This window comes from Tachypleus tridentatus, chromosome 13 (assembly GCF_004210375.1).
Source record: "Tachypleus tridentatus isolate NWPU-2018 chromosome 13, ASM421037v1, whole genome shotgun sequence".
NCBI classification, from domain to species: domain Eukaryota; kingdom Metazoa; phylum Arthropoda; class Merostomata; order Xiphosura; family Limulidae; genus Tachypleus; species Tachypleus tridentatus.
In genome coordinates, this window is record NC_134837.1 from 133907465 (window position 1) to 133930877 (window position 23413).

Genomic DNA, 23413 nt, shown 5'->3' on the forward strand with positions numbered 1-23413 from the left:
TTTAGCATTGAACCAGTTACTAACACTTTCAATGTGAGATCTGTCTGAAAGATCGACTACATGACTGTTTTTACTTGTAATGCTATAATCTTGTATCTTAACAAAAGTTGGCAGACTTTTAGCAGGCAAATCGTTTTTACAACAATAAAAAATTCAATGGAGTATTTTTACTAAAGATTTTTTAAAATATTGTCTTTATTTCTTTTACCAATCCGACAGGAAAATTATTTTTCTTGTTAAGATAAAACTACTTTTTCGTCTTAAATATCACTTGCATAATCTCTAAAATCTCCTAAAAACATCTCAAATGTGTTTTTTAGTGAAACTTTTATCATTATTATTTTCTCTACACTGACTATACAAAGTTGATGTGGCCGACCTCGTAATCACATACACAGAAAAATCGACATAAATCTAAATTATCCTTTGACTTGAAAAGGTAACACGAAACTACATTTCTTTATCCTAAGTAGTTTTAAACTCGTGACAGTATACACCTATTGATACCTAAATTTTACTGATGTAACTACGAGTATTGTTCGCGCCTTATATACATTTTAAGTCGCTTGGGGAGCATACGGTTCATGTTACATTACATTACCCACAAGCTGCTCGCGTACGTGATTTGTGAACATTTTTTATTATATCATTATCATTTCTTTTATCTAATCTGTTAATTAACTTCGAAAGTTTACAATTTAGTTACTTTTATAATAATAAATAAAATATTTACCTTTTCTTATTTATTTTTTGCTGTCAACAGTTGATGACACTAAATCCAACTTTTTTATAGTAATGGCACTACTACAATAAGCAGTTTTCTATTTAACTAAATAATGCATCAAAGAACGCACGATAATAATATACAAAAAGCATGGACAATTTTTCTGGCTTATTATTCACTATGCGACAAGAGTCGTTACAAATACATCCACGCAAGTAGATGTGTTTCCCTTGGAAACGAAGTTTGTACCGAAAGAGAAGTTAATATTTTTATATACATATTATAATATGTCATTTGGTAGGTGAAAACCTTGGCTTTCTATTGGTTACAAAATTTTATAGCATTAAACATAAGAGAGAACTACTGACAAAACTTAAAAGAGAGTATAGGAAAGATAAATGTGGAAAGAGGGATCTGATTTTTTATTTTGTTGTCGTTTATTATTATGCGCAAAACTCTACACAGGGTTACCCGTGTTTTGCCTACGACAGGTATCAAAACCCGATTTCAGACAGTACAAGTCTTCAGACATGCCGCTGTGCCACTTGGGGGCGATTTACTACTTCTTGGAGAGGTTATAAATAAATTAAAGAGGGGATGCCTAGAGAAAAAATATTACATTTCTCACACTAGGGAGAACTCAGGATACGTCTTTATATTACCTTATTAAATTAAGAACGTAAAAGTTGTACAGTATTAATATATTGATTATATTTTACGATTTTTATGCTATACAAATTAGTAAAACATGAACAAATAAAAAGTAGCTTAATTAAATTTTGAATGTAATCTACTAAAAACCTCATGACATGTGCAGTAAAAGATACCTGTGGCGATAGGAGTAATTACAGCTGAAAATTACTAGACAAATTCTACAAAAAGCCGAAGAGAACACGTTATGGAGAAAGTAATGATGTCTCATCAGAAAAAATAAGCCATACTAATTTGAAATACATGTATGATTTGTGGTAACCTTGTTCAGTTACAATATCTTCATTTCACTTCTTTCTCTGGTTAATTGATTATTGTATTATTTTGTGACAGCTGAGGTGTTTGGTGTTCCTTGCACTTTAAGTTTTACTTTATATACCAGGAACTATTTTGTTCATGAAATTCTGTGTATGTTACAATTAAATATCAGGGTTTCAAGCTGAATAAAAGTGTTATTACAATAAAATATACCATTTACTTCTTTTTTTCATTTGTGGATGTTTTTTTTTACGAATAGCTAAGACTTAGTGCTGGATTTTGTTGCCATAATGTGTTAAAAAATGCTAAGCAATGTTTGGTAATTGCTAATCAAATTCACCAAACTAATCTATTTCCTTAAGGCGTTACGCAATTAATCTCACAATTTCTGTTCAAACATTGTGAAGTTAGGCCTAAATTAGTTGCGGAATTTATGTTGAAAAGTTTATTTATAAAATAAGGCCTAAACGAAGAAGGTATTCTAAGTTGTATTAAATGAAAAATAATGTTTTATTTCAAAATTTTCATGATCTCGCACAGGTACCTCTGTCTCTCTTGATATTATTATAGATATATGTTTTGGGATCAAATTTTGCCGATAACCGTATACCTGAATGGCGGTGGGTAGGGTGAGGGTTAAGGTCTTTAAATCTTAAACAGTAACTTGGCATACAACGATCTAAAAGCAAAGTGAAAATTATTTCATGTAGGCAATATAATCAACTAACTGAAATTAGTATTTTCAATTATTCCAGTTGTCTAAATCTCATGTAAGAATAATAATTAATTAGTTGAGTGTAATCAATTAACGAGTCCAAAGATAAATTATCAAATTTTACTAATCATTAAAGTTATGATTCTTTTCGTACCATTAATGAACTTAATTAATCATAACTTCATTTAATCATGACATTGATGTTCACAAATAACTGAATATGTGAAGTTAATTGCCTAGCTCTAATCAACAGGTTTACGTATTTACTTACCCAAGTTAACAGGAAATAAATTTCACACACAAGCACCTACATGAAAATGTTTATTATTACAGTGTAATAAATACAATACACAGTATATACACTGACATAGAAATCTGAAATACAAGTACACGAAGTTGAGAACACTATTTAGGCACTCCTAGTCTTCTACAGTTCTAGTGTGTATCTTTCAAAGGTTAAGCACCATATATTAAATACTGTAGCTACCTAGGTTTTAATCTGTAAATGCTGAGATCTTTCATTCATTTTTGCTATGTTGATGTCCAAGAGGTTAAAACATTTTATATGTCCATAAGTGACTTAATAACAGTAAAATACACAGAAAGCTACTTATGCTAAACCAGTATTTGCATTTAAAAAGACATTAATTAAAAAGAAATTCTGAAACATTATCTTGTAACTATCATCATTACATGGAGAAAAAAGGACTTGCACAAAACGATATAAATTACGGAAATATCATGGCACACTAAGCGTAAAACATGTATAACTGTACATCAGCCTAAAACAGAAGAAATGATAAGTGGCGCTTGTATGTTTTACACTAGACAGAATCCTATTGGCAGTTAAGATACGTTCGTTATTTTAATGTTTAATATTTTATCAAGTGGTTGTACAGATGTACTCTAATATTAGTGCAGGATTGTTGGAAGTATGAAGACTAGCCATTACTAACAACTACATGAAAGATAAATGTATTTTTAGAACTTATATCTTACTACTTTTAGTTGTTTATAATAACATTAACAATAAAGCACAACACTTATCCAATAAACTAATGGAAGACAAACACTTAAAGAAAGATGTTTTTTCAATTAACTTGAACTAGTTCCTAACCTTCTGGACCTTTGCCCCTCTTAAGTATACCCAACCTAAGTAGTACTACTGCTAGGCCTAAAAACACTGATATTATTCCCATTATTGTCAAATGCCCGTTTATTCACATTTTCTCCACTGTTTTTTAATGAACTTGTACATAATAAACACTGGGATCAACACATATTACACTAGCTTTGAGCACGCCACAATTGCAGTGAAACAAAAGAATTCCAAATAATGATTGTAAAAGTAGTAAGTCACAGAAAGCTAGCACTGTAACCACATTAGCTACTCTCCTTATCAACATGTTACTTTACATCATTCATATAATTCAGTTCTTTTGGATTTTCTTTCTTTCTTTTTCTTTTTTTTAAATTAATATCCTTCCTAGGTATTTTGTGTGCCATATGAAGTATGCATATTAGTGATCAGGTCCCCAGTAATCTTATAATGCTACAAGTCAGGTTTCAGTGTCCACAATGAAAACAACACAGATAACCAATTGTTTAGGTTTGTGCTGAACATCAAAATCATAGGTCAGAAATAAATGCTCTACACAAATAGTGACATATCCCAGGCTCTATTTTTGAAATAAGTAATGACAGAAAAATAACTCATGGATATTTATATTCAGTAAGTGTTAGTTGCTTCAACACAAACAATTTTCATAACAGATAACAAATAACCTATTTCATATATCAAATGATAATAGAAAAGTCTTCAAATATTGAATATTTTCATGCAAAAGTATTTTCTTGGCTTACAATGAAAATATTACTTCTTCCAGTTAATATAATTGTAACAGTTATAAGCCTAAGGTCCAAAAACATCACTTGTACATAATATACATTGTGCTTAAAGAACTAAAAGCAGAAAGATAATATCACCACTTTGTCATTATTCTTGAATTTACAGAGACCATTTGTTAAATTCTAAAGAAAATTAGTTTATTTGTAGCATGATTTCTAAAAATATCATTTTTTGCCATTTTGAAGCTGTTACAAAGTTGTTTTACACAACATTTGAAATGTTTTATGTTTTTGTGCTCAATTTAGGGTTTTAGCATTTAACTTCAAAGCTGGCAGTGACATTAAGAAATAAAGTAATAATTGAGCTCTCATTTTTGCAATTTATTTTATAGATACAGACAGTATTAGTACTTTAATTGTTATAATTGTAGCCAAATATACTCTGACAAAATGGAAAGTAAACATTCAATTCTGTTTTGTTAGATAATAATATTTATTTATCCATGTAATAATTTTCAAGTGTCCCTTTTATGTTTTGTATATCAATTCTACATATGCAGAAAACACACATTCAGCATGGTTCTTACAAAATACTCAAAATTATAATATTGTAATTATTCTACAATTCAACTATTAATAGTTAATAAATATTGTTAATAATAACTACTAGCAATCACCATACCTATTAACAGTTTTTCTTTCATGAAAAATGTAATCTTAAACACTGTTTTTTTTTTTTTTTTAGAAATGCTTAGCCCCCAATATATTCAAGACAGACAATAAAAACAAGAAAAAACACAAAAAAATGTACTAAGCATGCTACTGTGTGTAGGACAAAATGACATATAAATAAATTCTTTTCATTTTGAGGTAGGTAAAAACAGAAAAAAGAAGGTACCTTAAGTACAAAGAATGTTTTGTGATGTTTGATCAACAATTTAGTCAAGAAAAACAGGATTCTTAAAATGGCTGTGATATTCAGTGACCAAAACACACTTATCTGTCATTTTTGTTTTGTTTTTCAAGATCATTACTGATCTGTAAAAAACAGATTTAAATCTTCAAGTAGTTCATCAAAGAATAAATATATTAAAATAATGTTATTAGTAAACGCTACAGCAACAATACAGCTATGTTCTATGAATTCCAGAATATCATACAAATGTAAAAATATGTCAAGAAAGTAAGTATTTTTAACATTTTTTTTAAAGTAATACAATAATCACAAAATGTGCAGTTTCCTCCTTAACCTTATCTAATTAAGCTGCTTTTTAGAAACTATCCCTTTAATTGCTGCTAAGTGCACGAAATTCAACTTTAATTCTTGACCTACCACAATTTGTATACTGTAACAAAATATGTAATAGTTATAAACAAAATTGGTATTAATGTTTGCTTGTTTTTATTCATTCAACATCATACACTTGAATACAATATACCTCTAACTGCAGACAATATTGGCCCATATCTTTGACAACCAACTTCTGAATTTACAGTCTGCCAACTTGCTTGAACAGCATCACTGTTGGTAGCTAGCTGTACATGCTAGCTAATATCCACTTGGTTTCCTCACATTCTGTTACTGATTAATAAACTTTATAGTCCAAGACTGAGACAGACATTTCTGTTAGAAGCTGCAAGTCAGGTTGAGGAACACATGCTGGCAGCAATGGTTTCCAAAATCTAAAGTACAGTACAAACACTACATTTACTTTAAAATACCAATCACTTTACAAGACTGACAAAAACAGTGGAAACAAAAATGCAAAAATGTAGAATATATAATATACATCACTCATCAAAAATTTATTTTTTAACTTTGCAAGTTCATGTTGTGTCTGTAAAAGACAACATCCACTATTGTGAATTTTTTCTCACATAAACCAGCTCACAAAACCACCCTTTCATTAAGGTCACTGTATGCAGTGTGGTAGCCTAAAGAATCACTGTGCTAACAATACAATCATTTTTATATTTTAAGTAAGTGACTCTGAAAGCAAAAACCTGGTTTTCAGCATGAAAAGAAACAAGCAGATATCAGATAAGAAGAACAAAAATTTACAAGTAAATTATTTATCTATTTTCAAGTTCATGAAACCAGCAACAATGAAGGAAAACTTATATTTTCTTGACAAGATACTTTGTGAGACTTACAGCTTTTCACAAAATGTTTATTTTTTAATCTAGAGCAATGGTTACTTACTGGTTAACTTTAACACTCTTCTCACTACATTAGTAGAGTTTATCTTAAAGATATGGTTATATATTTAACCTTTCTTTTTTCCACAGAATGTATTATTGATAGTAAAATTTCCAAAGATGCTGATAAAATTTATCTCCAGATACTTGAATATCAGATACCATTCATTATTAACATTATTTTCTTCATATAAAAGTATAAAACACATTCTTTTATTGTGTAACTTGATGGTTAATTTCTTTTCCACTTTTTGAATGTCCACATTCTTCCAAATTGAAATGTTCATGCTTAATAATTAATTTTAAACTTTACTTAAGAAACAGTTTAAAAGAATATTGCTCAAGTCAGCATTTTACAGAATCTAATTTGCCAACATGTTGGTAACGATCTTCACATATTACAGGATCTAATTTGCAAATATGTTGGTAATAATAAAGTCAACATCTTACAAAATCTAATTTGCGAACATGTTGGTAATAGTCTTAACACATTACAGGATCTAATAAGACAAAATGCCTACAGATCTGAACAGTGCCACATTTTGACCAGTTTAAATTTTTTAACATAAAAATACTGTAAAAAGAAGGCTAGCAAATGAATCTCTTCCATAGTCAATTTGTAGTAAAGCAGGAACTGAATATGTCAAAATGTACAGTTACTTACTGATATAAGGTTATTCAGACCAAACAGGTAACCATCTTCATGATTTCCAAGAACCCACTTATTAAGATGATTTATACTTAGGCCTCTGGGGATAGGTTTGGTTTTGGCAAAATCAATCATCCAAGCATTAGTTTTTCTTCCATCATGGATTATTAATAAGCTGCTGCCTATCACCTGAAGATAAAAATATGTTAAAGTTATTAAAATGAAAAAAAATATTTTAGATCTTTCTTCTTATGGTATGAAGTTAAATAGTAAAACTCACAAGGAAGGACTACATTAAAATGTATTTTGAAAATATTGTACTTAATATATACTTTTGTAAAAACATAGATAAAACACTAAAACAGTCAATATTTTTATGTACACAATTAAAATCTTTATTATAAAGCCATGAATGGTCTCAAAATAAGACATTGAATCACATCACTTTTAGAAAACAGCTACTATATTTTCAGACCACTAATTACTTGAATGGGTTAATTACATTAACACAAGTACCTTGAATTTTAATATTGATAAAATATAAAAACTGATTGCCTAATAATTGAAATAATAAGTACATATAACTCAATGCAAAATCAAAGACATTTTTTACACCACACTTTGTATTTTACAAAACAAAAGACTACAGAACTTTATGCAAATGTTACTTAAAATTGAAATAAAAAGCCCTGTAGCAGTTTTATTATAATAATGTGTGAATCAGTGTACTAAAACAACTGGAAAAAAATTTTGTTAGGGTTACTATTTTAGTTTGATTATTTACTAGATTCACATTTCATCAATGTCCTTTTTTACAAATTTTGTTAGGGTTACTATTTTAATTTGATTATTTACTAGATTCACGTTTCATCAACGTCCTTTTTTACAAAACTAGCAAACAAGTATGAAATTCTGTACCTAATTTCATAAATTTGTTATAAAAGTTTAAAGGGACAGAAAGGAGCTTATTAGCCCATCAAGGATACCTCTTCTGGTTCCCAACTATAATCACTCCTTACTACTCATGTTTTCATACAATCTTTTCTTGAACTCAGTTAAATTTTCTGCTTCTACCACTCTTGAAGGTAACTCATTCCAAAAGCCAATCACCCTGCTTAAAAAGCAATACTGTCCAAATTGGAGACAACTCCTACACTGCCAAAATTTTAATTTATGACCCCTTGTCCCATTGTTTTCACTGTTAAACATAAAAGGTTGATCAATCTATATTATCAATACCATATAATTCTTAAACACTTCAATCAGATCCCCTCTGACCCTTATACTTTATACGGAAAACAGTTTTAGAGATTTTAACTCTCTCCTTATAAGACAATCCCATTATTCCAGGTATCATCCTAGTGAGTCTTTTCTGAACCTCATCAAACAATTCAATATCATTCATGAGCAAGAGAGCCCAAAACTGTACACAGTACACTAAATGAGGCCTTACAAGTGATCTATACAGTGAAATAATAATATCCTTTGTCTCGTATTCAATATTTGTATAGATGCTACCCAAAATCTTATTAGCCCTATTGTTAGCTACAATACACTGTTTATATAACTTAAATGGTTTTTCAATTACAACACTAACATCTTTTTCTTTAACTACAAAATTTAACATATTCCCTTTTAAATGTTGGAAGACCTACATGCATCACTTTACATTTTGAATAGTGAGCCACACCAAAAATATTAATATCATCTGTAAACGTCAAAATTCTGTTAGTCATTCCAGAGTCAATATCATTAATATAAGCCACAAACAGTAAAGAGCCCAGCACAAAGTCCTGATGCACACCACATGTAACTGCAATCCGGTCAAATCTAACACAATTTGTTACCACTCTCCGTTTCATACTCTCCAGTCAGTTTTCTATCTAATTTAATAATGTCCCTCCCTACACACACATGCAACTTAATGTTTAGTGTACCTCATGAGTTTGAAAGAAGGGAGACTTTTCAAATTTTGATCTTAGCAACTTTAGCCTCTCTATAATCATCTCATAAAGCTCTAGATTATCTCCAAAAAACATGCTAAATATGTTTTTGACTTCTTCTTCCGTTTTTACCGATTTCAGATTCTTCATAGGAGCTTTGCCTTCAGCCTAGAAATAAAAACAAAATAAACTTAAAAATAGCTTTCTATGCTATCACCTATTATTTACAAACCATCAGCAAGTATAAACTGTATAAAAATAAATCATTTTGAGAATTTTTGTTGATAACTAAACCTCTCAATAATTACATGCTAACTTTTCTTTATCTCAAACAACACTTAGATCATATCACTTGCATACTACTTATAATGGGGATTATGTTTAAGGTTCAATACCCCACCCCAAAAAAAAAAAAAAAGTGAGGTGCAGAAATTTCCTTTCAATATAGTTTTACCATCAGATCTGAAATAACTTCTATCAATATTTATTGACAGAGCATACTGCAACAGAATCTGCTTTGGAAACAATAGTTCCTATCAGCATGTCCTCACTTCAAAAGAATAAAATCAATCATTGCATTTATGGAAAAAATCATTTTTACATTCTTATCACACATTCAACTTGTCATGTAACTGTGAGAAAAACAGTTAATGCACTTTTAACTTTGTAACTATGGATAAAAACACTTAAAGCATTTTTAGCCTCCCAACTATGAAGAAAAAAAAGCACTTAATATAATTTTAGCTTTGTAATTATGAAGGAATAAAAACTCTTGAACCTTTATTACTATTTATAATTTTAAGGGAAAATACAATAGTTAACAAATATGTAAAAAAAATATATAACATAGATCTGTAAAGTATCTACCTTAAAGCCTTCTATCCGAAAGCCCAAATTCGAAGAGGAACTAAGAGCTTCTCGGAACTGCAAGAAAAAAAATGGGCATTATAATATTTAACCTAAATGTAGACTAAAAGCTTACAACATTAGTCTCTGTGTTTATACTGTATTTTTATGAGGTTATAAATTAGTAAGGTTGACTTAGTTTTTATATGTCTCATAGTGAATTTGTTTGCAATGTAATAAAGATTGTATGTAAAAAAATTTTCATAATTCATTCTTTTATTTTGCCTTTAATACACAGATTGCTGTTGTGGCATGCAATTCTAAGCTACATGTAACCTACCATTAATGCTAATAAGTTTGAACATATTTAAAAACATTACCAGTAACGTGTCTGCTAATGAAACAGTTTCTACTAAAGGCGATATTAATAAGACAATGTTTTAAAAGGCAAGTATCTGAACAGTGCTATTTCACAATAGCATAACCACACTAAAATGCAAGTTATATAATAAGAAGAACACTAGAATGTTTTATGTCCTCTCTTTACCCATCTTTTGAGATAGTGTCCATATGCTATTGTGATACATTTAACAAATCAGTAATAATAACAATATATGGTGTCATACCTAATAACACTTTCCTCTAAGAAGTAATTCTAGTATTAAGACATTTGCAGTGAGAAAATAAAATGAATTTTAGAACTTTCCTTATGCACGTTACCCAATGGAAGAAATAGCTGTCAAATTAGAAATAAATGGGTCTTCCAAAACAGGTTAGAGGTAAGTTCCATTAGTATATATCTACTATAGTTCCAAGCCTTTTGAAACTCTTTGTATAATCTTTTTGTCTTATTATCAATGACTTCTAATGAAAAAAAAAAGTAATTCTACAAAGCAGAACTAATAAATTAATGATGTTACCTTCTTCTACAAAACAAAAATGAAACCTATGATCCAACTCAAAGGAACTAAAGAGTAACTAATAAATTAACGATGTTACCTACTTCTACATAACTAAACTGAAACCTATGAACTAGCTCAAATGAACTATGGAGTAACTGATAAATTAATAATGTTACCTACTTCTAAATAACTTGTTTGTCTTAGAACAATATCACATTGGGCTATATGCTGTGTCCACTGCAGGGAATGAACGTTAAATTTTAGCATTGTAAGTTGAGAGACTTACCACTGTTTGAATATAGAACAAGTAATATATACTTTGATGATGTTAATTCTACACAACTGAATACCAATGGCATGTCCACAGGGGTGGTATGGAAGGCAAACCTCTACTGAAGTACTCTACCTCCTAGCCATACCCATCTGAGATATATATAGTATTCAGATTTTTCAGTCTCTACACTGTGATTCTTACTAACATGAAAATGTTAAATTGTTGTCTTTCAATCTACCCCTTTATACCCCACCCTAAAAAAAAAAAAAAATCCTATACGTGCTACTTCTGACAAGAAGTATATTACATTATATATAAATAAACACACAAGAAACTAAAACCAATAATGACTATAATGCAGTTTCATCAGTTGTATCTTCACCATTGATATTTCCAGATGTAAGCTATACTTAACACACAGTGTACTGTAAAATTTTATGAGAAAGGCAAAACATCAAATGGTTGTATGATGGAGATTATATACAAAAAAAGTGCACACATACTCCAGCTTAGACCCTTCTCAAGTTAAAAAAGAATTATCAACTCTCTACTTCTTTCTTCATAAAGGTAATTATACATACAGTTAAAAAGGTGGAATATCTGTTTTCAAGTTAACAGCAAAAAAATATTTTCCATCAATAAAACAGTAACAATGTAGATGAAATAATTGTGATAACTAAGTTATTGTGGAATATTTATTTTATCAAGTCAACAGCTGATATGACTGCATAAGATTGAGCTTACCTGCATGTATCTTAGCTTTGTTACAGCACCTATTTTATGTTCTTCCAAAGACGGAGAATTCGGGTCTATCCTTATCATTTTCTCGTACAGGTCCTTTCTTGCTTTATTGTTCTGTACTTCAATCTCAAGAAAGGTTCTGGAAGTATTAATTAAATCTATTATATTATAACATTAATACAAATCCATTACAAGTTCATCATATAAAATACAACATATTACAATATTTTTACCATAATAAAATAACTTGTTTCAATTTTTGAAACAGGCTATTACTCTAAATGTGAATCAAATATGATAGAATATTTATCTTTTACAGTAACAACAGATGGTAAAGATCTACAAGTTAACAGATAGCTAAGAACTATGAAACACTTGAAAATTCCTTTATTGTAAACTATTATAACAGACCTATGGAGGGACAAGGATGTAGAAATGGTGCACTGCATTCAAAATCACTACTGTTTGCAATATATGCATTTAATTAGATCACATAATACTCAAGTATATCAGATATGATAAAAATATGTTTTAAACAATTTCAATATTTCACAATTTCTCATATACTGGTAATTAATGTCTTTATATTAAACAAACTTCTCTTCCACGCACTGCAAATATTACCTTCTTAATGTTAATAAATATTTGTTGCTGTCTTTCACTGCTACCAGGTTCAATGATAAACACTAAGTGTCTAGATTTTACTATAAACAAAAAAGCCAAGCTTTACCTTGTTCCCATTTTGATATCCATTATTGCAGGGTCTCGAAAGTTGTACAGTAAATCTTCCATTTCTATAAAATCTGAGAATTTGAGTTAAGTTTTCTGCTTCAAAGCTATTTTTTCAACTAAAATCTACAAAGCTAATGAAATAGCAAGTTTTTTCTTCATTAGTTAAGAAAAAAATTTACTTTAAGAAAACTTAATATATTATATTCTATAGAACAAACTAAAACCACTAGAATCTATCACTGCATTTCAAATTATAATTTTAATAAGCCTAATTAACAAATTATTTATACACACTTTCGAGTAAAAATAGAGACATGCATATACATGTCAACCACCCTATAATAATAATGTAACCAGATGTCTCCATTTGAGAACAGTCCAATTTTCGAGCTACCTGTCTCCTCCACTATCCCCCCAAAAAAACCTTAGGGAATGTGAAAATGTCCCATTTTAAGATATAATGAACATAAATGTTCCACTTTATCAAAATTAGTACTGGTAAGTACTACCATACTATGACTGCATGTAAGAATGCCCTGTTCCTGTACAATATCCTTCATTTTCATGTATTAACTTTTAAATATGCATATAATCATATACCTACTTAGGATGTAATAACATGAAATTAGCTTGTTTATTGTCTCATAAAACATTATTAGTCACTGATCTTTACACTGTGAAATCATTGAAATATTGTATATTAGTTTCCAGTACACAGTTACATTGTTATAACTCACAAAACAATCTGAAATTAGTCTGCTTTATTTTGGGATAGGTGCTGAATATCCAAAACATCTCTGACAATTTAATTTCAACCCTGTTATGTCTCGAACTTTTGCAGCTTACATCAGTCTATGTACAGTTACTGCTGTTACATTTCACTTACTAACAAATTGTCATCATATCATTATCATAAACAAAATTTTGTATGTTTTTTAGACAATTATGTTAAATAATTCTTATGTCTAGGTTAATTATAACTACAAGATATATGATCATTCACTGTGTACAACTAATAATTTTATTAATTTTTTCTACTCTTGCATGCAAAAAAAAAGAGAAAAGGTTGTTTAAGAAAATATCCTCTAAATAAACTATAATGATTATATGGTACCTATTTTTCATTCTTTTCTATTGCACACTTCCAAAATCCATTCCTGATTTGTTGAAGAAAATAATATAAATGAAAAGTATAATAATAAGATGTAATGCATTTACATGAAAAGCTTTAATCTTTTTTAATGCAACCAATTTTTTAATTCATTAGTTGTGTCATGCTTTTGACTCTAGAAAATCTGGTCACTTTAACATTACGAGGTCTGTTAAAAAAATACGCGGACTGACGTCATAAAACAAAATGTACTTTATTTAGAAGTTACAGGTCTGGGACCCCTTCAAAGTACTCTCCTCCCCAATGCACACACTTATCCCAACGGTGTTTCCACTTGTTGAAACAGTCATGGTACGCTTCTTTTGTAATGTCCTCCAGCTCCTTCGTCGCATTTGCCTTAATCTCGGGAATCGTCTCAAATCTTCTTCCTTTCAAGGGTCTTTTGAGTTTGGGGAACAAGAAAACATCGCAAGGAGCAAGGTCAGGTGAGTAAGGGGGGTGGGGAAGAACAGTGATCGAGTGTTTAACCAAAAACTCACGAGTTCTGAGGGCTGAATTTCGCAGCAACGCGGTGCATCTTCAATTTTTCGGTCAAAATCTCATAACAAGATCCAACTGATATCCCACACTCTTCAGCATGCTCCCTGACAGTCAGACGTCGATTTGCCTGCACCAGGGTGTTGATTTTGTCGACGTGTGGGTCGTCAGTTGACGTGGAAGGACGTCCAGGACGCTCATCATCTTCAATGGACTGTCGACCATCCTTAAAACGTTCATGTTACTTGAAACATGCCGTACGCTTCATAGCAACATCACCGTAAGCCGTGTTAAGCATAGCAAAAGTTTCAGTCGCAGATTTTCCAAGTTTAACACAAAATTTCACAGCAAGTCGTTGCTCCTTCAGGTCATTCATTCTGAAATCCGCCAAACGAAAAAATCATACTTCACTTAAAACCGCGTAGCTAATACACAAATGAAGATATCTGCAATCGGGAAATGGCGTCATAATCAGCTGATCTGTGCAAACCTAGCGACACCAAGCGGATTCCCCTGGAACCAACTGGAGCCGCACAATTCAAACAGTCCACGTATTTTTTAACAGCCCTCGTATATCTGCCCACAATGCCTTTTGGTCCAATACAAGGACCCTTTTGGAATCACTGGGAAACAGCAGACATATGAGTGATTATTATATAAAAGATGTGATTTTACAAATAATTAAACACAAGGTTATTCTTCCTTCAACAGGTACTCTGTATCCTACAAAGGATACTCTCTCCTTCATACTCTACATCACGATAAAACCTAGGAACCATTTCTCTCATGCTATCTGTCATCAACATGCGATAGGCTTGCACTTCTGTGTCATCTTCAGGACTTCTTTTCTTCCAGATTGTACCTGGTCCTGCTGGTGCAAACAACCCTGGGTCAAGATTAAAGTAAATTCATAAGTACTTATATAAATTTGCCTGCAGTAATACGTTACTCTAACATTAATACAAGATTAATGCAGAAAATCAATTTGATCTGACATTAAACAAAAGTGAAAGTATCCAAGCTATAGATTGTCCACAAACTAAAGATCTGGAGTGATGTCTCAAGTGGCAAAACTTTAATTAAACAAGTGAAAATCTTTGTTCCCATCCTATCAGTCAAAAAGCCCATATCAAGTATCCACACATTTTTTGTTTTTTTTAAAAAGGCCCCTTCCCTCCACATTACATTATCAACATTCTCATAAAGCTAATTTCAACTAATCTGATAAGTTCAATCAGAAACTAGAATTTATTACCTTTTAAGTTATTCCACTACCACTGTGGTCCACATATCCAGTATATTAAGCAAATGTATGTTTCTGCCTTTTACAACACTTATGTGTAAATAAATTACAAAAAAAAAGGGGTCCACATGGGCCCATCAGCAATTCTAGGGTTTAAATATACAGACACTGCATTTACCTTCATGTCCAGACAGTTGAATCCAATTGTTATTCCAGTTTTTTAATAAAATATCACTAGCTGGTGCTGTTAATTCCAAGGAGTTCTGAAAGACAAAAAGGAAATTTAAGTGAAGTACCTATGATAGTGAGACAAAAGAATGATATAGAAAAGTTTGCAAGTTATGTCTCATTTATAAAACTCTCTCTCCAGTAAGCTAGAAATCTTGGATTAATATCCCAGACTCATTAAATACTGCTTCTCATTATTTAAAAAAGTGAAGTTTTGTCTAATTCATAAACATATTCATTAACCTGGGTTTTTGACAAGTAATTTAATACATAAAATTTTATGCTAAATCTTTTTATTCTGGCCATGAAAATGTCAAAGTATTTAAGACATAAAGTTTCACAAAGATTTACCATAGAAAAAATGTTATTTTAGTCACACAAGCTGGTCAAAAACAGAAAAACAAAGATCACCCATACTCTAAAATAACTCCCTCAAACACGAAGAAATAAAAGGAGAAACAAAAAGAGTTTCAGTTTAAAGAAATCTGTTTGACAACACAGCTAAACAGCAGAACCAAACTAAGCAAAGTTCAGGTTTTGTACTAATTTCACAATAATGGTGAGCTACACTTTAAGAACATAATGTACCCATTAAGCTTTTTCATACAAGAAACAAGACCTTCTTAAGAGTTTTAGTACAAAGAATCTTGAAGTTCCTTTTTTCATAATCAAATAACCAACCAATGAAATAAAGAAAAAAATCTTTATGATTCACTTAAAAAAATCTCTTAATGATGAGCATATCTACATGACAAACAAATCAGAGATTCATGAGATACATAACTATTAGATGACATACTTTATGAATAAACTTTACATCACTTGAAAGAATTTGTTGTAAAGTTTTCTAAGCAAATTTTAATCATTCTTTGTTACAAATACCTAGATTTTTGTTTTCCTTACAAATGTAAACTATATGTCTTAAATGGTATAGCAGTGTTAAAAAAAACGTTGTTCAACAAAGCCTCTGATATGTTATTTACAGTGGACGTCAATTGCAAAAATATTAAACTTTAACATCATTTTAAACTTCATCACTGTTTGCCAATTCTTCTAAGTGATAAATAAAAGTTAATTCATCTGAAATAAATAATCAATTAGCATTAATATTAAACAGTTTGATACTAATTAAAAAACAAAGTTAATTAATGAAAGTTAATATTTATCAACTTAATTTAGTTCAAAGCAAAACAGCTGTTGTTTGAGTAACTGATAACATAAAAGGCATCTTGACCACTGCTATATATGTATATGTAATATTTAAACAATCTTGATGAGCCGTGATACTGGTAAAAAAAGCACAGATATAGCACAGTTGATACATTATTACATTCTTCTTTCACAAGTTCATTATTATTATTAAGTATAATCTGTACCTTTTATTTTCTTGTAAATTATTAAGTAATAAGTATGCTGTCTCATATGTGTAACTTTCTCCTTCATTCAGTGTATCAAAGTTTACTACTGTCTTGTACTCTCTTGTTAAGCCTAACACGTACCAGAGCTAGGAGTTGAAGCAAAGTTAGCTGTTGCATGTCAACATTTCTATCACCATTAGATCTATTAGAACTAAGGTCTATTGAAGTAGTAGCTTCTGTCAACTCTTTCTGTTCACTTCCACACAGAGCACTGCGAGTAATTTCTTTCCATCTTCTCTTCAAGTCTTTTTTGTTTTTATTAAAGTTTTCTTGCTTGTGCTGAAGGATTTTGGTTAGTTCTACTGCTTTGGCATCCCCCATTAGCTGCAGCCTAGGTTTGAACAAAGAAAATTAATATAAATTCTCATGGTCATGAGTAAACAAACTACAGAAGTTACTGCCTTGATTTATGCAGTACACATATTTTAAAAGCCTAAGTGTATAGTATTCTTAACTGAAGGTGATTTCACCTCAAGAGTAACAAGGTAAGTCTGTGGAATAATGGTAAGGTTCAAAGAATATATTTATTAGAGGCTAGTTCTAAATTTCTCTGAAACTGATTGAGTTCCTGAAAAAAGTAGGTAAGTGAAAATTCTTTATTGTCTGTAAACATGAATACAGCATGTATACTTGTTTTGGATGCTGGACAGCCACTTTCACTCGAACCTAGATGCTATATGTCCATACTGCCCTCAGTGGTAAGTACTACCAGACTGACTGACTGCTGAATGCTAGGTAACCTAACATTCTCTATTTAACTCAACTACATCTATCTTACCCACAGGAACTACTACTACCCACACAACTGATCATTCCTACTCCAACGTAAGGGAGATTGTAGCCTCAAAGTATTAACTGACCTACCACTGGAGGACACTGCTCTTTACTATGTGCACAAAGGGCAGCTTATATATGACACATATGCTGCCTGGTCATATTATTAATATCCCAACACACAAAAAACACCTATACAACAGTTACTTGAATATGCAAAATTCACTGACCACATGATTTGTCAGATAACTGTTTCACTTGTTGTTATTGCAAAGCTACACAATGGGCTACCCGTGCTTCATCCACAGTAGGTTTAAAATCTGAGTTTTAGCATTATAAGCCCAGATGTATAACCAAGAGACAGGTGAATGTTTGAAATTGATAAACATGGAGATGTAACCATGTAATACTTAGTCTGCTAGACAATATGTAAGAGCAGGGTTCTCGACAATTTTCAAAGGGATATGACTGTCAGTACCTATCTAGGAGTGGCATAATCAATGATTTCATCTTTACTGACTTTCCTAAAACATCTGTCAAAATTTGCTACCATTGTTGATCAAATGGAAATATGTCTACTCTGATGCAAAACTATGGCTGTCAACTCTTGTCACATGGTACATAGGCTAGCATCTGTTGCAGAATTAGAAGAATGTTACCAGAATTTTTAGAGGGCATATAACATCCACAGTGTACCTGAAAGTTGTTGCTGATCATGTCCATTATATTTTTCAACTCTGACTGACTAGTTTGCTTTCATAATGATAATTTAACAATGCAAGTTTACAATATATTGTATACAATTGCTTACAATACAATGATTCATGGATGTAGTGGATTGGAGGATCAAACAGCCAGCAAACTCTCCAATATTCTGAAAAGTCTGAAAGATCCACCATTTCTGAATTTATTTGCAAAACCTTACCCAAGATGTTTAAAACACAGCAGCTTATTACTGTAAGATAAGCTAAGCATCTATTTGTTTTTTGCTTTCTTAAATTTTTAATAAGTTAATTTTAAAAGTTTTGTTAAGGCTAATTTAAATTCTGTGTGCAAAAGTTCCATATATTTTTTGTTTTTTTTAAAAAGGCCCCTTCCCTCCACCACCACTCTACAGTGTTGACTAAGCCCCTACATGACCTCCATATCTTACTTAGCCAGCATTTATCACCAGATCTCCAAATACCTTTCTTTTGAGAAACTGAATTTACAACAAAAATAGAAATATGTAGTTGGCCTGGCATGGTCAGCTGATTAGGGCACTCGACTCGCATTCAGAGAGTCACAGGTTCAAATCCCCATCACACCAAACATGCTCACCTTTTCATCCATGAGGGTATTATAATGTGATGGTCAATCCCACTGTTTGTTGGTAAAAGAGTAGCCTAGTTGGCAGTGGGTGGTGATGACTAGCTGCCTTTTCTCTAGTCTTTCACTGCTTAATTAGAGACAGACAGCTCAAGTAGGCCTCATGTAGCTTTGCACAAAATTCAGAAAACAAAAATAAACAAACAAAACTGTGTAGTCTACACCACACAGATTCCATATTCAGTGTTATTAAATCAATACATGGTCCAACTAAATACAAGGTGGGTCCTAATAAAACAGCTGATCAATGCACTTGCTCTTCTTATTATACAGCTATCTTAGCTAGTCTGAACTTGTAGTATTTGAGCCACTGCTAACATTTTTCCAAAAGCACAAATTTTGCCCATTTCTTTTCCAAATGCAAAATAAAAATCTATTGAAAACAGCAATTATCTTTTTTTCTTTACACGAGAATCTTAAACACAAATATACACATTATTAAAACATAAAATAATTTTCACTTTACTGTGTGTAATTCACAATCAAACAGTTTCTGCATTTTTGAACATGGGGAGAAAAGACAACTTTATAAAAAATGTTTAATTGTTTTTGGTTTTCACTCTGATATTTTGACAACACTTCTATTTGGAAGCAAACTGTACGTTGATAGAGAATATCTTGTATGTCACAATATTGTGGGCTTATCTGTAAAAACTTGTTTTAAAGCCATTTATCATAAGTGTCAAACATATTTTTATGTACTACTCTGCTGAAGATGCCATAACGTTCAGTTCTGTGATAAACATGGGCCTTCCAGTGACATGGTACTAATACCTACATGTTTAATCTGAAGAATATACGCTGTTATTTTACATTTATATGTCATCAACCTATGATAAAAACATGCTACTTACACAGGTCAGAATGAAATATTAACACTGTAATTAAAATTAATATAACTAATCTAACATATTTTTCTTATTTATAATGAGTAGAATGCATTCATTCATTGCGTACATCATTTGAGAACCATGTCTCTTAATGGTATTGTTGACCATAATCCCAATAATATCTCAAGAGAGGTTCAGCCAACTTAAAAAGATTTGCATTAGTCCTAAATTTACATAATAAGCTAACAATGCAAAATAATCCCTATGATAAAACACACACACACAAAAAGGACTCGGTCTTTCACCAAGTTACTAGTCCAAATGTAGGTTCTGGAGAGCTCTTGGCAGGAGTTATTCAAGCCCACTCTTCTTCGACATGAGAAGTAAAAGCAACTGCACACAAACAAACATGAAGGGGGCAAGATTAGATAGTAAGAGGGTTCTAGGAAATGTTACAAGCTTTTCAAGTACTCTTTGGTTAGGTCACCAAATTGAATTCTTTTTTCAAAATATACATTTCTGTACAGTATAAATATTGTCTTGCACTCTAGTCTACACAACGCTCTGATAAAAACTACAAGATACTATTCTTATTATCTTTCATGTGACCAGTACTTTGTCTGTGTAACTATAAGGTTTATTACACAGATGTTTGAGACATGTCAAATAATAATTTTTTCATCCTCTTTAGATTATTTTTGAAAAGCATACACTTTACCAAAGTGAAGAGCAGTGCCAACTGTTTTAAAAGTTGTTGGGAAATAGCAATGAAAATGGGGCTCCCCGAGACTTGCTACAAAATGTGTCTTAGCCTTCACTGTCGTCCCTACACCAAGAAAAAGTGCTTGCTATTAAAGTAAATTCATCTTCTCAATACTTCAGTATGTATCCAAAAGACTAGAGTGCAGCGCCCTTAATTCTGTTTTTTATCCATATAACCCAACCTCAGTTACTCCCACCCATCTCCAACACCAATAGTACAAGATGATACACAGCTGCTGGTTCTGTTATAACTGTGTGTTGTTGTTTTTTTTTACTTTACAGTTTGTTTTTAGGTTAAGTCTGTTGTAAACAATGTAGCAACAACTTTAGTTAAAGCATTGTTTACTGTATTGTGTTCTGAGGTTTTTTTTGCATGCAGTTCACAATTATAAAAATTGTTCCAGCATTTATGCAGAAGGAATATTCTAAAACAAATTAAAATCCCTCGAGTAGTATAAATTTATCTTATTGTCCTATACTGAATTCTATATATAATTTGTAGTGGGTTTTTTAATACTAACATTTAAGAAGAGAATAATTAACTTCTAAAATTAAAAAAAAAGCTTAAACTGTTTAATTCATACCTAAAACTGAATTTGTTTTATCGTTTTCATTGTGCATAGCTACATAATGGACTATTTGCATACTGTTGAACCTCACATTTTAGCACTGTAAGTCCATACATTTACCACTGGCCCACCAGAACACTGTTGTAACTTTTGAACTCTCAATCAGACTCAATTATAGATTCTTTCATTATGCCAGAAGCAAAGATTAAATGTTATTTTCCTTTCCTCATCAAGAAAGACCTGAATACAAAAGCAAAACATTATTAATTTGTTTTACACAACAAGTTCTCTTTATTGTATGGATTAATTATGAATTTTTGGGACACAGCCAAAAATTAGAAGTTCTGTGCAAAAACGCAGTTATATTTTGGAAAGATAAAAATCTGTGTTTATCTTGACATGTATGTTTAATAACTTCCCCACCCTCTCATTATTAGGTTTCAAACTACTGTAGGCACTATTTTTGTGTGTTTTTTTCTCAATTTCTTGGTCATAGAAACTTCAAAATTTAAAACTGAACATAATAAAGGAAAGGTCTATAAGGTATTTAAGAAATGTAGAGGGCGCATATAGCACACCTGTAATTTGTAAACGCACAAGTTTGTGAACTTACTAATCGATATGATCAGTTATAACATCGTTCTTTCATTTGGTGGGCTCGTACATATTATTTGAAGTTCGGTCCATGTAAAAAAATAACGAATGTATTTCCTCCTTAATGTTTCAACAAACTGCCTTCATCTGTAGTTGTACATTGTTGTAACTTGAAGACTCAAGTTCACAAACGAAATTCAAACGGAAATACTTCATTAATGGCAAAGATAAGTTTGTATGCACAATTTCACGGCTTATCGATCGAGTAACTGAATATATACGATAACTGACAATAAATGGCTGACCGACACCCTACCAACTGACATTCCCAACTCAATATTCCTTCCCTATATGCTATTAGCTAGTTTTATTTATATCTGTAAGCCTTGTTTCTAGATACTTCGTAAAGTCAGTCAGTCGCTAATATTCCGAAATGTCTAGGTGAATAGAGATTAACATCCTGCGCTCTATAAATTAAAGCACTAAAAATATAGCTTGTAACAACATGTTACTTAAAAAAAATAGTAAAATTCAAATATTGTCAGATACAAGGTGGCCCGTAAGTCCCTACCCATCCATATATCTTATGCATCCAGTATATCTGTGTGTTTTGCCCTCATTAAATAGCAAGGGTTATTGTTCCAAATACCGCGGTAACAGCTGCCTTCGACTCATCATTAGTATTATAACGTTGTTTATAATAACATATGGATGGGTAGGGACTTACGGACCACCCTGTATATTACGAAAATATTAAAGCTTAATTCCTATAATGGGTGCTGAAATAAAAATTAACTTCGTATTTGATTTTTATAATCATAAAAAACTGGAGTTTTCGAATAAATTTTCTTTTAACATCAACGGAAAGAAATGTAAATTTATTTTATATAATAAAGAAAAGATTCAACTTATTTTTTACTCACATATGACACTCACCGAGAACGAGGTTAAAAGGTAAGCTTTCACTGTTACAGCAATTTGTCGAAATCTTAAAATACACTTATGAATTCGGGATTCTTCAGTCATTTTTAAACGTTCTCCAACGAACAGATTATCGTTCTGAATATAGACCTTTAACTTCTTTCTTTTTCTTTATGAAATATAATATGTTCCAAAGCCTTGATTGTTATGGTGGGTATAAACTCACAGCAATTCTTGAGAATTATAGAACAATATTCTGTATATTACACGTAACCGTTCCGAATTTCGGCTAAACGATAGCAGTTTCTTTTCATATGGGTCGTTCATATGTTTGGTGTTTGTAACAAAAAAAAAGTGGAAGGACACGAGTTGATTAAATCTAGCCATTCACGAAAATAATTTTACATCAATAATAGCGAAAAAGTAAACTCACTAACTTCTTAAATTATTCACCGACTTCCGGTAGCGTCAAAGAACTGTTTCACCCAAGATCCGTTAATACCAGAAACCAGGAAA

The 23413-nt window shown here is 31.2% G+C and overlaps 1 protein-coding gene across 1 annotated transcript; it reads right to left on the reverse strand.

Annotated features, from left to right (window-relative positions):
• Positions 1-2716: 2716 nt before the first annotated feature.
• LOC143240492 (inositol-trisphosphate 3-kinase homolog) lies at positions 2717-22920 on the reverse strand. Its single transcript, XM_076482991.1, has 10 exons — positions 22900-22920; positions 17161-17410; positions 15612-15696; positions 14927-15076; positions 12541-12613; positions 11814-11949; positions 9915-9971; positions 9042-9215; positions 7120-7293; positions 2717-5939 (listed from the first exon to the last, which is right to left on the reverse strand). Coding segments are annotated over exons 1-10 (1143 nt in total). The 5' UTR covers positions 22902-22920; the 3' UTR covers positions 2717-5897.
• Positions 22921-23413: the final 493 nt, after the last annotated feature.